The sequence below is a fragment of the Crinia signifera genome, chromosome 6, assembly GCF_055691185.1.
Source record: "Crinia signifera chromosome 6, ASM5569118v1, whole genome shotgun sequence".
NCBI classification, from domain to species: Eukaryota; Metazoa; Chordata; class Amphibia; order Anura; family Myobatrachidae; genus Crinia; species Crinia signifera.
The window spans coordinates 126,809,166-126,828,728 of record NC_139222.1 but is presented as its reverse complement, the minus strand read 5'-3'; the positions used below and the strand labels follow the sequence as shown (position 1 = coordinate 126,828,728).

Sequence of the window (19,563 nt, the reverse complement as noted above, 5' to 3'; positions counted from 1 at the left end):
GATCCGAACGAAGCACAAAATCTGGATGCAAAACCACACCGAATAGAGCATAAGGCTATCAACTGAATATTTTTGTACATTTTACTGGGTTTGTGAGCAAATTAATCTTTGTCATTTGCTCCCATCTATTACCAAATTTGGTACTTGTTTAGTTTCACGGCGGCCGATATATCGGATGTGATAACGGCCGATCCGATGCAATTTTTTACCTGTTCATAACCCCACTATCCACTACGCATGCAGTTGATTTTATATAGTGTGGCGAGCACAGTAATCCGCGTCCGCTTGCCACGCTTCAGGCTCGGAGGCTCGCTGCGCTCGCCACACTATATAAAATCAACTCCATGCGTAGTGGGTAGTGGGGTTATGAACAGGTAAAAAATTGCATCGGGATGTTCCCGCGATTATCGGGATGGTTGGGAGGTATGCAAATGTAATGTAATAATAATCTGTAATTTAGGACAAGCAAAATGGCAGTTATATGAAGAAAAAAACAAAACCGTTTACATTTTTAAAGCAACAGCAGTAGTTGTAGTCATTTTAATTTAATTCTCAGTATATCAAGTGGTGTCATCATACAATCAGGCCTGAAGAATTAGGACAAACAGGTATAGAATAGTAGAATTAGTCACCCAGACAGGCTTAGTGTAGCATAGCTCGGATTTTACAGCTTGCTATCAGTCAATCGTCTGAAACTCATGTGCCGTTAAATTAAACAGATCTAGATTATGTTGTAACATCAAACATCTCTAAAAGTTAGTTCTTGCCATAAACTATATACAGAATTAAAATAAAAACACCACAAGCAGACAGATTTGTAAGGGTTTCCCTTGGTTAAAAATAGCTTGTACACACAAGTTATTCTTAAAGGTCTAATTAAAACCTTTTTATCCTTATATTTAAGCTGGAAGTATGTTCCCAGAGGCAGAACTACCATTGGTGCAACACATCGGGGCCACTGCTACCGCTGTCACCCTCTTTCTTTCTCCTACTCTTTCTCCCTGTCACACTCTGCCTCTGTCTAACCCTCTCGGGGGTATTCAATCCCGGGTCATGACTGTCGGTCTGTCCTGACAGTCGTGACCTTGGCCCGTTTTCGTTTTTGCTTGACCACAAATCGCCAGCCCATCGTAGAAAAGGGGGGTGTCCGCGTAAACGGCCATGGATTGTCAAGATGCGGCTGTGATCGCGACAATTCACAGCCGTTCTTGGCAAAACAGGCCCGACCGCTTTTAAAGTCGGGCTCATTCTGTCAATCTGCCTCTTCAATGCTGTCAGGCAAGATTAAATATCACCCTCTGCCTCTTCCTGTTACCCACTGCCGTGTTGCATACTGTATGCTTGGTTTGGGGTGCCCAAATGATTTTTTCACCTGGGCTCACCACCCACAAGTTCCACCACTGATGACTCCTGTTAATCTCACCTGCCACTAGTGTATATGGCAATGTTGATTAGGCTGGGCAACATATACTGTAGCTCTAGAAGTTAATATACTAATAAAAGAATATGTGTTCTCTTACAAACCCATTATATTGAATCAAAACTTGTGGGTGCAGCGAGGCAACTCTGATTGAAAATAATGCTTCTGTGAAAATGTGTATATTTTTTATACCACAAACTCAAAAAATGGCTGCCAGCTCTTCTGAATGGTCCCAAACATATCTATAAGTAATAACTGTAACAACCCATTTAATGTTAGTCTCCAACTCAACTGTTTTTTGTTTTTTTTTGCCAGCTGCTAAGTAAAGGAATTGATGATGGAGAACCAACTGTTTTGGTGCCCATTACTTATTGTACTTGCCGCTACCAAATGCACAAAGAAGCGAAACCCATCTTAAGTACTGGGTGCAATAAGGAAAATGCAGTTTCTACCCACCAACTCAGGAGGGTATGAGCAGAAATAATAAGCATCCTCATCATTCATACCCAATAAGACTAATAATTGAACTGCTTTATTGCCCATTAATTAGATTCTTACCAACCAATTGGTGCTCCAAACGTTTGCTCACAATTTCTGCTATTTCCCTCTTGAACAGAAATGCCAACACCAGAATGTTAACATACAGATGGAGCCGGGCTGGTCTTTGCAGGGGATGGCAGCAGAATCGCCAGCCGCCATCTGTATCTGCGAAAGGGGACGCGCGCGCACAAGATGTGCGCGCGTCCCCTTCCGACGGCGCTTCCCCCGAGTCCCCGCCGGCTTGTCGGCAGTCACCCGGGGTCCCCACCGCCTCCCCGCACCCCCCCCTTAAACCTGTCCGTCTCCCTGAAGCGGAGACGGACAGGTTCGTGTGAGACGCACGCGCGTCTCAGTCAGATGGAGCGCCTCGCTGCTGGGGATTGCCAGCGGAGACAGTCTGGCGATTCACCAGCAAGAGGGAGCCCGGCTCCATCTGTATGTATTTTTCTACTATTATTGGTCTAACCCTTAAAAATATATATTTTATATGTCAACATTTTGTATGTCAAACTTTTGCCCATGTCGGCATTCTGACTGAATTCCATTCTGCGGAGTGCAAAAGTGTATGATACATGAAGGAGTCACACAGTGCCCATGTGAACTGCTTATTATTCTCAGGCAGATGTCTGCCTTTGAGTACAAACGAGTTTGCTTGCAGGATCACTGGCATAATGTAAGCCCCTCCACCTGTCATTGTCAGTCATTGTGGCCAGCACACAGGCCAGCAGCTGCAGAAAGGGAATTCAGATAGGAGCAAGGAATCGGCTCCGGGCCTCTTCACATAGCAGGGAAGAGAAGACGCTTCAGTCAGGAGACTGCTTTCATCAACTGACTACTAGCTTTTCCTTTTCCTGCACCCAACTTTGCTGCTCCTATCCTCCTACTCCCATTGCCCCCCTGTCCTACCTGCTATACTCCCCGCTTCCACAGTAACAAAGAAGTTTTGGTACTTATGTAATATCTGGACTCCCGTTTTTCTTATGAGACCACGTCCCCTCGCGGGGCTCGCTACACTCGCCACGCTTCGGGCACGGTGGATCGCCACACTATATAAAATCAACTCCATGCATGGTTGGATAGTAGGGGTATGAAAAAATGGGGTGCATTTAACATGGGAGCCCAGATAATACATAAGTACCGAAGTTTTCTATATGTGCCTCTACCCCTTTTGCACCAAAGCATGCCTCTCACCCCATGCCTCTCATGCCTATTACTCTTTGGAGCAGGGTGAGCCAGGAAGCCTATGACAACCCTACCTCCCCACCTCCCCAAGTGTAGCTCTGATCCCATCACTACCCATGTGTTCTTCTGAAACCACCTCCCTCATCTGTATCTCAATCCGAAATTGACAAGTTGGTGGGATATAAAGCGGTCCCTCCCTGTTTCATCTGTAAAGGGCCCCACAATTTCTGATGGCAGCCCTTTTGTGTGATCCTAAAGTGGCCTCTTGTTGCTACTGACCTCAAAATAAGATTATATGGTATCACATATAATATTAAAATGAAAATATAAAAGTATTCCCATTTCAATTAAAAAGTGTAGGGTATAAATGACCTTAAGATTGTCTATGTGGAATATATAAGCTAAATTTATAATGAAAGCTACAGTGGCAGAACACTGCTGTGCTAACTACAGTATACTGGAGCTTTGTAATTTAAGAATAATAACGGGTATTCTTTTACATTAAGGAGGGTATTCAATCCCTACTGCTATTTCCAACGGGGGAAATAGCGGTGGGCACCTATTCATTGCTGTCTTGTCTGACAGCATTGAAGAGGCAGATCGACAGCATGGGCTCGACTATAAAAACTGTTGGGCCCGTTTTTGCATAGAACGGCTGTGAATTGACGCGATCCCAGCGGGATCTTGACAATCCATGGCCGTTTACGTGGACACACCCCCTGTTCGATCAGCAGGCAGGACATTGAATCCTGCCTCGCGAATTGCAGTCGAGCAAAACGAAAAACAGGCCAGGGTCACAGCTGTCGGGACGGACCAACAGCCGTGACCCGGGATTAAATACACTCCTTAGATAGCTCTCTTTACTGCAGCTACAGTCTATTCTCCACCATCTAGGCTAGTGCATTGTTGAGTAAGTTCTATGTAATGATTTGCTTATGTATATGTTAAGCTTCGAACTGGAAAAAAGTTACATGAATGATCGGTTTCCTCTCCATGCTTTTATCTAAGGACTCAATAAAAAGGCCTTTTCTGCAAATTATTTTCATATAGAATCTAAATGAACTGGCATTCTTAAGTATAGAGTCCAGATTGTACTTTTTTGATAATAAAGTATAAAGCAAAGTATCTGAAGCAAGTCTGCCTGAATGCGCTAATCTCGAAAAAAAGTGCAGTTCTCCCAGAATGTTTGCGTATATTCACCATCTTCCTGTCCCTTATGAGAGCTGGTCAAAATGAGTTTATCATAATTAACCACTCAGCATGCACTATGGAGTGACTGGAAACATCAGAGGTGACTCAAGGCACTGTTTGGAGGCAACGAAAATTCTTGCTCTGGGCTTCACTTAGTGTATTATTGGCCCTGCATAAAGTATCTAACCTCTGTTCAGTCTTCCTTACTTGCCAAGCAGATATGCAAAAGACATTGCTGACCCGAATACTTGTTTCAAGACAACGCTCTGCTTGTTCATTATAATCAGATAAAAGAGAAAAAAAGGCATTCACTTTCTTTACTTCATCTAGACCAGGGGGAGAGCTACCAATAGTTAACATTTCCCAGGTCTCCTCACAGAATCACAAGTGAAGTATTTAGCTCTACCTGTGGATCTCTTATAATGTGTCAGTCAGTAATAAGTGCACCGGTGTACCTGTGAGGTAAGCTGAAAAACGTGAACTTTTGGTAACTCTCAAGGACTGGAGTTGGCTACCCCTGATCTAGACCAATGTATTGCTTATTTTAATCCAGGCCAGAATATATAATAAATCCCTACTACAGTACTTATTTCTAATGCACTCATACTGTAGATCACATTCTAGTGAGCATGACTCTTCTACTTGGATTAGATAAGGTACTGATGAGCAAAGATCCACCAAAACTAGTTTCTACAACACATTTTAAGAACTTGTTTTTCCTATATCAGATATTGATAAAGAAGTTCTTGTTGCTTGATTAGATTCTAGTGAAAAATAAAGATGTCATGCAATCCTTTGGTTTGGCCTGTCCACTGAGAACTACTGTTTAATTTGGCAAATCACATGGTTGGCTAAGTGTCTTGAGATTTAGCTAAGTGACGTGCATGCTGAGCAGATCTATCAGGATAATGATTCCATTCAAAGTCATCAGACAGCATGCTCATTTTGAGACAGCAGAAGCCAAAACTGCTTTTTTACTCACAATTTTTATGTGCATCTTTAACTAGGTATGTAAATTAAATATTGTTGTCCATGCCTTTTTACTTGTTTTTAATCAAATCCTAGTAAAATTAAAAAAATGTTGCGCGTAGCTACTAGATTAAAATTTAACACAAATCTTTTATTTTTTTTTTCTACATCAGATCTAAAAGACCAGGGGTGAAATGTAATAGGATGAGAGATTGAGAAAGTGAGAGACTTTGTAAGAAATCTCCAGGTTTTTTTACAGCGCCAATCATTTACACTTCAGAATCAAACTTAGTTTGCGGTGTAAATGATTTCCGCTTTAAAAAAAAACTGGGAAAAAAAATGACTTGTTTCATACTTTACCATCCAAGTGGGCATAGAGTTAGATTATAATAGTTTTCCTAGCGCAGTGATGCACCGTACCCAAAGCAGGGCGAGCGCATGTCGACATACTGTATGTTAACATAGTCACACAAAAAAAGTGAAAAACTTGTGTCAACATTATGAGTGTCGACCATGTACATGACTACCTTTAAATTGTGTCGACCTTCTGCCACTGTTGACTATTCTTAGGTGTCGACTTAATCACTGTCAATCATTAGTGTTCAACCTAGTTGACCTAGACAGTGGGCAGTATTCAATGAACATAATCGCGGCGTGCAGCGAATCCTGTTTAGGATTCGCTGCACTGTCGCCGCGTTCCGGAGGGCTGGAGCCTTCGCTGCCAGCCCTCCCTGTCCCAGTATTCAATGCCGCAGGGACTCTCTGCCCCTGACGGCGAATCTTAACCCTTGCGGTGTCCCGCAGGGAGCCGGGGGACGGCGGCAGGCAGGGAGATGGAAGTCTCCCTGCCTGCCCCAGAATGTATGTGGAGGGGAGGAGGGCTCCCCGGGACCCAGGCTGCACAAGCTGCCCCCAGGGAGAGCCAGCAGGGGACCGGGTATTCACTGCTCTTGATCTTGCATATGTAATGATCGGGAGCAGTGAATATATGAATATCTAATGAGCGGCTCTCGGCCCCCTGCTGGCTGTTATGTGTAAAAAATATATATGGTTTTTTAATTAAATATATATTCATGTGCTATAAGCACATGAATAAAAATAGCATGCCCCTTCACATAATAAAATTCCTGATTTTTTGACACAAAAAAAAAACCACAACTTTATTTTAAAAGTTCACATTCCACTTCACCATGAAAAGATGGCGATTTGCTACACGGTGACACAAGGCGAAAATCACTTAGAAAGATGCCGAAAAGTGCACGTTGAATAGGGTGATTCACTTTCTGACACAAAAAATCACCTCCAACGCGAAAATAGCACAAATTCATGGCATGGCGAATTGGCCTCATTGAATACTGCCCATTGTCTATCATCTATACAAAAACGCTTTTGAGGCAGCACTGTTGGCGTGGGAAGTTAACATTACTGCCTCACAGCACCAAAACCTTATCTGTGTGGAGTTTGTGAATTCAATGCCAATATTGCAATATGTATGAGCCCCTTACATGATTCTCATGTTCTGAACTCCGTGAACACATTTCTGCTCATCATTAAGATCGAAGATCAGTGAGGAAAACCTTTAACTATTTTCTGAGTTTGAAACAAATATTAGAAACATGGTTTTCATATATCTCAATCCAATATTACAAATCAAGGAATCATTTTATATTCCATGTTTAAATACCTAATGGATCAAACATATATTACCCCCGTAATCTCCGGCCAGGAGTTTGCCTATTTCCGGCTTTTCTCGGCAGAACGAGCCCGACAGCTTGTGATGTTGGGCTCATTCTGCGGTGAAACCCTGTTCAATGCTGTCGGGGAAGACAGCATTGAACAGGGCCCGCAACCATCTCCCCCGTCGGGAGATGGCTGCGGGTGCACGACAACAATTTAATACCCCCCTAAGTATGTGTAAATATGTTAAACCCAAAAAGCAAATGAATATAAATGTACTGCTGTACGGAACACCTTGTCCCATAACCCAACCAGTTTCCCTCCCTACTGTACTCCATTCTCCAGACCATTTCACCTTGCTTAGAATACGGATGATGTCTCCACGCTGGAATGACAGCTCATCATTCTTGTCACTCTTGCAGCTCCAGAGTCCCTGGTAATAATCTGCATAGTTAATTACCGAGTCCCCTGGTGAAAAATATGAAAACAAAAACATATTAAAATGAATAGAAAGAACATTCCTATGTATAGATATAAATAACAATTTCTGCAGTGCTGTATCCATATACATACTTAAGTGCTATAAAGAACAGATGCAGGCAATGCAAAATGCCTGCTTTCCATTTTTATACAGTATTTTGCATCCCCAGGGTCACAAAAATTGGTTTGGCTGATACGTGTATTGCAATCCATTGGTTTAGCCTATGCTTCCATTAAAAAAAACACCTTATTGGTTGTTGTAGGTTACAGCAAAGTCCCTATATCATTACTTGACCACTGTTTTTCATAACAATACTGTACCTCCTTCATCCCTTTTCCTGTTTGTTACACTTACCAACCAGCAAATGTTTGTTAGTATTCTTGTCTGAGCATTGCTATAGATACAAATAAGGATAGCTCTGCATTCTCTTTCAGACATATTTGGAAACAATAAAAATAACCTGAGATTGTAAGAACTACTTTATGTTCCTTAGGACTACTTATTTGTGATTCTACTGCATTTTATCTGATTTACTTTAGTTTAGTTTAAGTAAAACATTAAAAATAAACCATGGTGTATATTAAATCTCTACTACCAAAAAATTTTAAGAAAAATCATGGCAATAGAAGATTTTTGCCACATCTGGAGGCATATGACTATCATCTTTTCAGGATATTTAGTTTATTTTGAGTACTTTCCTCTACAGGGTTTGTATAAAAAGTAACAATACCAACATTGGGAAAAAAATATTTATTGAAGATATCGCTACAATCAATTTAAATTCTTCAAAATTAGACCCTTTTGCGTCAATGCACTTCTTGCCCATCTTGGAAAGCGCCTTGAAAGTCCTTTTCCAGAACGTCCTCCAAGCAGCGCGTCAAAGCTGCTTTGACCTCTGCTAAAGTCCCATGGAGGTGTCCTAAGAGGGCTGCCTTTACACAGGGGAACAGAAGAAAGTCAACCGGGCCAGATCGGGACTGTAGGGGGGCTGGGTAAGTGTTGCGATGCCGTTCTGGGCCAGGTAGTCGTTGACTACGAAGCTGGTGTGGCTTGTTGCATTGTCATGAAACAGCAGCTTTTGATAGGCTTGCACTCACAAACACTTTTTGGATCATGGCTAACGTCCCCATAGTCGATTTTCTAAGTCCAACACAGAATTTAATGGTGTATCGCTGTTCGATAGAACATTGCATTTTTAAGCTTCAACCGAGCCTAGGGAAAGGGGTCCACTAAAACCATGATACGAACTGCACGGAAGCTCGTAGGCTGACTTCCCCCTCCATCGAAACCCGCCTGGAGCATGCACGCTGCGACGTACAGTCTCATTACTTTTTATACAAACCCTGTATATGAGAAATGTTTAAGCCCCTTCTCAATTCTATTTACCTGCCATAATGTTGTAACAATATTTTAATAAAATGTCTTCATTTTAGGATCTCTATTATTCTCCAATCCAAACCAAATCTTTCGACTTGTGACCAAAATTTCTTATTCATATTAGAGTGACTGATTTCTATGCCGTAAGTGTGAGCAACCCCTGGCATGCATGCCATATGTATCATGCGGAACACTCTTTAGCAGCACACAATCTCTCTCTCTCTCCATATATATATATATATATATATATATATATATATATATATATATATATACTCAGAGCTCCACCATATCTCAATAAAATAATTTAAATATATCAAACACTTTTTAAATCATAAATCTATATAACAGTAACTCAAAGTTTCTGGGTTATACTGTAGCGCACAGTTCAGTGACTCCAAACGTCCTGTGTGATCAGATTTAGTGATTATTAGTCCCTCAGAACCATTAGCAAAAAAAGAAGAAAAAAGGAAATATTTTTTAAAAATATATATATTTTTTTTACTACTTTCCTTTTGGTATTGTTAAGTCTTCCAGCAGACTTCCTTTTCAGAAAGCTTGGAGTTGTTTTGTTGTCAAGGTGCCATGTCCCAGAGTGAGCAGTCTCCACCTGTATGCTGGCTAAGGAAGCTGCTGATTGAGAAATTGGCATCTTGATAACAAAATAACTGAAAACACCTTTCTGTAAAAGGTTACCGGGGTATGTGTAGTGCACACCTCCGGTCCTATTCCACCAATCCGACAGGAGTTAATCGTTGAGAGACCCTTTCAATAAGCATTCCCTTGGAGTCCCTGGCAGCGCATCACTGGCGATCAAGAGTACAGTGGGGGATCACTACGAACATGTATACACATACATGGTATCATGTATGTGTAATATATGTGCTGAATCAATCCCCTGGGGATTGCCAGCACTGATTACACAGTGCCCAGGAATAGGCATAAACCATTGCAGTGTTAAGCCCGACCCAGACTCCTATTGGCCAGGGAGAGGGTTACACTGTGTAATGGTTTATGCTAATTCCTGTGCAATCAGCGGTGTTGGTCCCTGGAGCATCGATCCAGCACATATATTACATACATGTAAACATTTATGTACAGTATGTATGTGCCTAGCGATTCCCCTTTGCGCTCCATCAACCCATCATTTTTTTAAAAAGCACCCGGGGATTTGTGACATACTGTAGCAGCAACAAAAACACCACTAAATAGTTTTTTTTTTAATTCTAAATTAGTTTTACTTGTATAATTTATAAACAGTATACATCCAATTGAAAAACAAAAAGAGGGTCATCAGAAGATAGAAGACAAAAAAAATCAGCAGGGAGTCAATTGGGTTGGATTTGAACAAATAATATTGATTGCAAATAGAATGTAAAATTGTCAGGTAAAGGAACATTAAGCAATCAAACATGAGTAAAATCATATCAAACTAACTGGAGGACTGGGGAACAAGAGGAATGGAAGAATAGAAAGGAAATAAAAAAGAGCTATAAAGATATGAACAAAGTAAGACTGGGACTGACTATAGTGGTGTCAAAATGAAGAGAAAATTATAAGAAATAAGAGAGATAACAACCATAAGTTAACATGCCAAAAATGAAACAGCAATAAGTGGAATAGAACTGTAGGGGGTCAAAATGTCAAAATAACACAAACAAATTATTATGTATTACATACTGATACTTTGGAAGCAAGAGTCAATGTTTGAAGCAGTAGTATTGTCATGTCTGACAATCAATATTAGACCACCCATTCCACATCTATGAAACTAGGAAAGGGCACATAGAACTTGTTTGGGCACATAAAACAGAAGCAGGGCCTGATTAAGCCTTCAGACTGAGGGACCGGGGCACATAAGACAGGAGGCCCCCTCTACCTCTTGTTAGCAGTGCCCCCCTGATGTCTGGTGTTGCCTACTGTGTGTGTGTGTGCCTCCTTCCCCATATATAAGGATGCCTGCAGTCAGAATACTGACACCAGTAGGAGAGAATCCTGACAGTGTTCAGATAAGTATACATACCTTCTAACCCTAACCCCCCTCCTGCACCAGTGCCTACACCTAACACCAAATACACCCCCCCCCCCCCGCCTTACTCCACTCGCATACAGGATGCCGGTAATCTTCTGGCAGCAGTTGGGATAACAGAGTTGGTATTGTGACTGATGGTATCCCTTCCCCCTGGATGCTGATTGCATACCACAGAGCCCACCATGTAGATCCCAGTACACCCGATTCCCTGGCGTCTTTCTGGTGTACAAATACTAAATTATTGGATAAAGGGAATTTCTCTCTGGACTTAGACATATTGAGGAAGCCAGCAGGAGGTTGTGGACATCATGTGCTCAGGACAGTCAAATAATTGGGACATAAAATCATCTATCAAACCATGAGGATGAGGAATAGGAGGCAATGAAAGTGGCAAACTGTCAGGATTAATCATATCCTGTTAAAAGGCAGTGACCTATTGGGAGTCAGAGCTGAAAGATGACAATATAGCATTTAGAGAAACCCATATATAATCCAGCTGTTTATGTATGCGGGCCTCCAGAAAGCATAAAGGCTGAAATGCAATAATAAAAAATGCATAGCATGACAAAGTAAACACACATACAGGTATGCTGCTATTTTATAGCGGACATAGCTATATAGGGGGTTATTCAGACCTGATCGATGTTGTGCAAATTTACAATATGATTAATTATCAAAAGACATGTGCATGCATAAGGATCCTAGCGTCAGAAGGGCCAAACCGACAGAAATCAATTACTTTTTTCGCAATCCCCTCACAACATCACTGACAGGAAGTCGGCGTTTGGGTGTGTGTTAACTGGACGTTTTCTGGGAATGTCAGAAAACATGCAGGTGTGCACAGGAATTTTCAGGCAGGGTGTGTGCCATCACCTCCATCAGGATTTCTTTGCACATAGATTTTTATTGGGTTTTAATATACGAAAACAAATCAATCAAGTCTGCATGAGTAGAGCATACAGAAAAACGAAAAAGTTCCAGACATAAAAGTATACATGGTACAATATACTGTATAAGAATTAGCAAATGTAAGACCAATGCAATCTAACCCATACAATCTAAACATATGTACAAAGCACTTATTATTTATTAAACAGGTGAGAAAGACCAAGACCGAAGAGAAAATGGAGACAGAAAGCAACAAAGAGGAGAGAGGAAGAAGAAGAGGCTTCGGACCCCTAATCATCTATTATATCAGTGGTTCCCAAACGGTGTGCCTAGGCTCCCTGGGGTGCCTCTGGACACTTTCAGGGGTGCCTTGTGTTGGTGGACCATGATCAATTCATATTATTTATGTGCAATATAACAGGCAAAAGCAGTGCTGGTGGCTGCCAATCATAACATATGTGGACAAACAGAAGCAAATCCTGTTCCTCACCAGATAACTATGATACATAATTACAATTTACTTCATTTAATATTTTTTTCTGAACTTCTCAATAAGAAACATGTGGCCTAGGAGTGCCTTGAAAATATCTTGATGTTCTAGGGTGCAGTGATTCCAAAAAATTTGGGAATCGCTGATCTATATTATAATCTGGAAAGAAAATAAATGTTATTGAAAGGCACTAACAATAAAGAATTATCATAAGGCTGTGTAGTGATCTGAGTCTTTGAACGTTAACCAGGGCAACCGAGTTGTGGTAAGAGCCTTCGAGAGAAGAAATAAGGTCTTCCATGACCATATAATGGTCTAATGAATTACACCACTCTAGTAATGTGAGAGGAGAAGTAGATTTCCAGTGTACATGAATCACTGCTTTAGACGCACTGAGCAGGTGGCGAAGTCGGGTCTTTATATATATTGAGAAGGGCCTGTGTACAAGGTTAAGTAACCAAAAATTAGCGCTAGAGGGAAGCTCTTCATGTAAAATGAGACTTGCTATATTTATTACTAATTTCCAGTAAGGCTTGATGATAGGGCAGTCCCACCATATATGAGTAAGCGTGCCTGCCTCTTTACCACACCGCTAGCAAATATTTGAGACCCCCGGATAAATTTCTGCTAACAAGTTTGGGCAACGATACCACGTAGTGCAGGCATTACCAACCACGGTCCTCAAGGCACACCAACAGTGCAGGTTTTAGTGATATCCAGGCTTCAGCACAGGTGGTTTAATCAGAATCCCTCAGATACTAATTAAGTCGCCTGAGCTCAAGCCTGGATATCTACAAAACCTGCACTGTTGGTGTGCCTTGAGGACCGTGGTTGGGAATGCCTGACCTAGTGAGAACTTTATGGTAGGTTTCAGTTGTTAATACAGTGAACGAGGAAGAGAACGTGTTTCTAATTATCTCTGACCAATCATCCTCACTAATTGCCCCTGGTAGGGCTTTTTCCCAGTGTAACATAAATTTTGAATTGGATGGAAATGTATCATCAATAATTAGTTTATATATGACTGAGAGAGTGACAAGGGTAGGATTTAGATGTGTATACTTTTTCAAAGGGTGTAATGGACCTCAAATGCTTTGTTGCTGAGCAGATACTAGAAAGTGTTTAATCTGAAGGTATTTCCAAATCTCTTTGTTTTGTAAACCCCAGTTTTTTTGTATATCAGAGAAGCTCAGAGTGCCCGAGGTGTCCACCAGTTGACCCACTCGAGCGATGCCTGCTGTACGCCAAAGACAGAATGAGAACTCATTGCTGCCTGGGGGAAACTCTGGACTACCAAACAAAGGTGTGAGAGGTGAAAGGGCAAGAGAGTGTAAACGTCTCCAACATGCAAACATAGAGCCAGCAAGAGGGTGTGAACTATGGAAACTCTTATTATGCCATGGGAGGTCTGGATGAGCAAATGGGATAGAGTTAATTTCTATTTCAACCCATTGTTTTCTGTTTGACGTTGTACACCAATCCATTATCCTGGTCAAAAGAATAGCATTATAATAGATTAAAAAAATTAGGTAGCTGGAAACCACCTTCATTATCTTAGATTTTATGCTATGGATCCAATTCTTTCATCATTGTTAAATGGCATACTGTACATACTTAAGTAGGGAGTCTATTGCAGAACTACATCAGTATAGACCAGTGGTTTCAAAACTCAGTTCTTAAAGGCAGCCAGCAGTACATGTTTTCCAAGTTTCTCACAGAGGCCCTTATTCTGATCGGTGCGGATATATCCGCGTGCGTTCGGGCCGCCGATGTTTTGTGTCTGCGCATGTGCAGAGGCGTCTCTGCGCATGTGCGAGCGGGGCGTACGGCTAAATCCCGCATGATATGTGAACACTCCGAACAGGGGGTGGAGAGGGGCGTGAAGGGCTATTTGGGCTCATTACCATATGCATACACCCCGTGTTTCATGGGAGTTCCCATGAAAACGCTGGGCGTACGTATGATAATGCGGCCGTGACGCACGTGTAGGGGGCGGACATATGACATCGCCGGATGTCAGCTGCCCGCCCTGATCCCTGCTTTTGCACGGAGAAATGTCCGTGTGGTCTGAGGTTGCGGGTGCTGGTGGAGCACTCGGTTCTGCATTCGATGGTCTGCGACCATCGAATGATGGGGGAGGTTCCCTTAGATGGAGGAGGCGTATTCCGTGAAAAATACACGTGCGGTCCGTTCGGCCAGCTTCTTACCGCATACGGACGGAGTTGGCGATCCGTATGGAAGGCGGGGTTTCGCACGCACGGTCCTGGCCGCATAATCGGCTACGGCCGCACCGATCAGAATAAGGGCCCGAATAACAAGTGAAGTAAATAGTTCCACCTGTGGATCTTTTAACATGTTCCAGGGAGTAATGGGGTTACTTGAAGACTCAGTTTCAGAACCACTGATACAGACTCTCAAAATTTCCTCAGACAAATAATAATAATAAAAAGAAGGCCTTGAAATCTGGACATATGACATATTAGGGGTTTTGAAATATTTACTTTTGGGCATCAATTTTTTCACACCTTTCAAATTCACGCATCTGACATCTTTTGAAGTGATGGTTGGGTGTACTATTCAAATGTTTTTTCTTTAGACTTCTAATCTTCTGTAGTTGGTCTTAATTATCACACCCATTTAGTCCCCTTTTTTAATCTCACACCCATTTTATCCCCTTTTTATATCACAGATTGCATATATTTTTTTTTGCACGCCATTTTATTCTTTTTTATTCCCTATTTTTTTCCAACCTGTTTAACGCCGCCCACCCTGTTTAGCCCCACCCTGCTAGTCTATTTAGCTGTTGTACTGCATCTTGTGGGTGAGGACATGCAAAGACGGGTGTAAGGTAAGTAATTTTTATTTTCATCTGCTTTTCCCTATTGCTTCCCATAGGCTGCCCCTAATTATATGCCCGCAAGATTACCCTGTCCTCTGCCAACAATACAAGTTTGACTCCATTATAACAGCACCTGCCTCCTATTAAGCAGATGCCATTTAATTCACATGGCACTCGCCCGACTACACCATGATGTGTACTGCACCATGCAGGGCCGGTGTTAGGGTGTCCGGCGCCCTCCTGCAAACCATACATTTTGCGCCCTTTCACATTGCCATTGCATCAAGCTGCAGCCCGATTGTGGGAGCGTATGCAACATGCGATCCTATGGAGGATCTCGGGTGAATGTACATGTATGCATACACCATCTCAGTGCTGTTTCCGCAAAATGTTGCAGGCACTAAAGGTGCCCATACACGCTGCGAGCATCGCATACGTTATGGGCTAGATCGCATCGCACGGAATGCATGCAATGTGTGTGCGATGCGATCTGAAAGCAGTACAAAAAGTATATGCAGCACATGCTGATTAACTTTTGTGCAGTCCCACCTCTTCTATCTGCGTAGGCAGGACGCTGAGGATGCCATTACACCCCTCTCGTGACTGAGGGGGAAAGGAGGGGAGAGAAGGAGCAGATGGAAGAAGAGGGGAGGAGATAGAGGGGGCGGAGTGTTGAGGACTGGCAGTGGCACTGGCACAGCACACTGAGTAGAGGGAAGGAAGGGGAGGCGGCGCTGCTGCCTGTTCATCATTTCATTGAAAGCTGACAGTTGCAGGGAGCAATGGGTAGGGGGCGAATCCAGACATGACATGTCATCCAGGCATTCACAGTCAGCACTACATGCCTCAGCGCAAGTGTCCGTGAGTAAGAGGGGGAAGGTCGCAGGAGGAGGACAGTGTGTGCAGGGAGCTGCTCAGCTTCTCCATACTGCCGCCCACTGTCAGACAGGCACTGTGGGTGGCATGCAGGCTGTGTGCACTCGCGGGGCAGGGAGCAAATCTTTATACTGCCGACCGCTGTCAGGCTGCGTGCAGGCGGCGTGCAGGTGGCAGTGACAGTGAGGGCTGAGGCAGCTGTAGCAGAGCAGGCAGGGAGACAGCACCTTTTCAGCATGGCGCCTCCCTGCTTTGCAGGAGCTGCTGAGTGGGTAGCGCCGGCCCTGGCACCGCGATTCTGAAAAGCAGATACGGGAGCAGGTTAGTGCCACATTCAGGGAACTGCTGCGAAAGATGAAGAGGGAAGGATGTGTGTTGCAGCCTGCCACCCACAGGAGAGAAGACGAACCGATGTGCAGGGAGCTGGTCACCGGTGACCCAACAGGGTGATCCATCTGTCAAACGCACACTTGTGAGACTTGTGTGTGAAGGAGTTGGGGGGGGGGGGGGTGTTTGCCAGTATGCGGTCAGTAGATTGATATTATTAAGGTCAACATGCATTGGGTTGACCACTGAAGGCCGACATAGCTTAGGTTGACACATAGAAAAGGTTGGCACAAACATTAGGTCGACAATGGGAAGGTCGACGTGAGTTTTTCCCTTTTTTTTCTCCGCCATGTGCCAACAGGCGGTATTTTATGCCCTACCATTCACTAGAGTGTAGCAGGAGAATATAATAGTGTGACGAGCCCGAAGCATGGTGAGCGTAGCAGTGCACTTTTTCTGTGTCCATGTCGACTGTGTGGACATTTGGGACAAAAAAAAAAAAAAAATGAAAAACCCATGTTGACCTTTTGACTGCAGACATTCCAATTGTCAACGTAATGCTTGTGTCGACCTTTTGACCCTGTCAAACTAAGCCTTGTTGACATTCAGTGGTCGACCTTAATTTGGTTGACCCAATGACTCCTACCCATTTTGCCGGTGTGCGTAAGCTTGCATTGCATGTGGATAAAACACAGTCCGCCCCATGTGGGGGTGTGTGCATATACTCTATGGGGGGGGGGGGATGTGTGCCTATACTCTATTGTATTTTTTTTTTTAAGTTTACCCTTATCCTCTTATAAAAAGAGGTTAACATGAATATAAAAAGAGGGTTAACTGAATAACACTTTTCACCACCTGACACCCAGGTGTATAAAAAGACTAGAAAAGTACAATACCATGATTAGATGTGTGAAACTTATCACCAAACATTTAAATAGGAGGCCCAATGAAGATGTCCAAAAAAAACCTGTCAACGTTTAAAAGACAGGGAAGAATTGAATATCACACACTAATACCACGACATATAAAAGTTGTGAAAAAGGGGAAAAAACAACAATTGAATACCCCTATTGTGTAGCACTTGTAGTCTCTCGGGAGTTTCCACAGCTAATTATACATTTACCACTAGCACTTTCAGATGATATCAATTATTTGTTTCTCTCATTTAGGAGTGTAATGCCCCTTTCCCACTGCAGCTAAAAAACGGTAAATTGCCGATTTTCAGCGCAATTTACCGTTTTAAGGCTGTAGTGGGAAAGTGCCAGAGTTGAAATACTACTTAAAGCTAAATGATATTTCAACCCGTTTTAAAAGCAGAGTCCTACACGTTAAAATAACGTTTAAGAGGCAGTGGGAATGCCTCTTAAACGTTATTTAGCCTCCAGGCAGTCCCAGTGCCTGATGAGACCTAGTAGTTCTCACTTTGTGCATGTGTAATGAGTGCACGTGCATAATAAAGAGCCGCTCATTACATATGCGCAAAGTGAGAACTACTAGTTCTCATCAGGCACTGGGACTGCCTGTACCCTGCATTGACCCCCACTGCCCTGCATCTCCGTGCAGGTAAGTACAAGGGGAGGGGAGGTGGGGGCACAGGGCAGGTACGGGGGTTAGGCACTCTTTACACTTGGGGGGGGAGGGATTAGGCACTCTTTACACTTGGGGGGGGGGGATTGGGCACTCTTTACACTTGGGGGGGGGGGGGATTGGGCACTCTTTACACCGGGGGGGGGGACGACTCTACATTTTACACGGTTCACTGCAATGGGAATGGTACTTAAATGGTATTTAAAACGGTAATCTGCTGCAGTGGGAATGCTAATACCGTTTTAAATACCATTTAAGATTACCAGTACTTTAAACTGGTCTGCAGTGGGAAAGCAGCATAATTGTTGTGGCACTTGGGGTGTGCATGAAAAAAACATAAATAACAAAAATGATGATAAACAGATACAAATATAAATATAAATACAAATGGCAATCCATGCAAATTGATACAGTTATATTAAACTGAATAAGTGTTATGCACATAACACTTATACAATTTAATATAACTGTATACATTTTTCATCCCTTCTTACCCATGTAAATGTACTACATGTTTGCACTGTTTAAAGTAAAGCAATTAAACACCCATATCTGCCTGTCCTTTATCCCACCACATACACACTCAATAGCAGAGCACTGCACTAATCTACTGTTAATCTGCCAACCCAATCCAGACTGGTCATCTGAAAAGTGAAGCAGCTAGCTCCGTACAACCGAGAGATGTGCGCAGGCACCTAAAAACGTATAGTTTAATTAGGGTACAAAATAAACTGTAAGCTCCCCTGGGGCAGAGACTAATGTCAGAGCCCAAATATTATCTGTCAAGCGCTGTGGAATATGTGTGCACTAAATGGTAATAAATAATAATATCATCCTAACATATCCTCACTACAATAGCTTTGTAGTAACACATTTCCTCTCTCACCTGTAGCAACACATTCTCACTCACCGGAGCCGAATATGCGGCCAGGACCGTGCGTCCTTAACCCCGCCTTTTGTACGGATCGCTCACTCCGTCCGAATGCGGTAAGCACGAGTGAATTTCTTACAGATATACACCTCCTCCATCTCTTGAAACCTCCCCCATCATTCGATGGTCGCAGAACATCGAATGCAGGACGAGTGGTCCGCCAGCTCCCGCAACCTCAGACCACACGGGCATTTCTCTGTGCAAAAGCAGGGATCTGGGCGGGCAGCTGACATCCGGCAATGTCATATGTCCGCCCCCTACACGTGCGTCACGGCCGCATCACCATACGTACGCCCAGCGTTTTCATGGGAACGCCCATGAAACGCGGGGCGTATGCATATGGTAATGAGCCCAAACAGCCCTTCACGCAACTCTCCACCCCCTGTTCGTTGTGTACACATTTCATGCGGAATTTGCGCTCGCACATGCGCAGAGACGCCTCTGCACATGCGCAGACACAAAACATCGGCGGCACGAATGCACGCGGATATTACCGCACCAACCAGAATAAGAGCCTCTATCACAGGCATTCTTAACCTTGGCACACTAAAGTTGGGTACACACCTACAGATTTATCTGTCCAATATTGCTGTGAGAACAAAAATTTGTTATTGTATGGGATCAAAAGGAAAATAAACCATTTGTTGCCGAACACTGGAAAGCAGACAACAGTCATTCAGAGAAATTGGTTAAAGCAAATTTATCCCCAAAAAATAATTTTGTACATTACCAAATTTTTGTTTTCACAAGACCGAT

General features: G+C 43.0%; 1 protein-coding gene and 1 long non-coding RNA gene across 3 annotated transcripts in view; one reads left to right on the top strand and one right to left on the bottom strand.

Moving 5' to 3' along the window:
- LOC146008123 (uncharacterized) overlaps positions 1–12,617 on the top strand; it is a 60,191-nt gene extending 47,574 nt beyond the window's left edge. The window contains exon 3 of the long non-coding RNA XR_014444461.1: positions 11,967–12,617. This is a non-coding gene — a long non-coding RNA (uncharacterized LOC146008123). The remainder of the gene's footprint in view (positions 1–11,966) is intronic.
- Positions 1–19,563, bottom strand: part of SKAP1 (src kinase associated phosphoprotein 1) — a 489,215-nt gene that overhangs the window by 63,301 nt on the left and 406,351 nt on the right. For both annotated transcript variants that reach the window (XM_083147061.1, XM_083147060.1), the window contains exon 10: positions 7,335–7,447. In XM_083147061.1, coding sequence (XP_083003187.1) covers positions 7,335–7,447 — 113 coding nt within the window. The remainder of the gene's footprint in view (positions 1–7,334; positions 7,448–19,563) is intronic.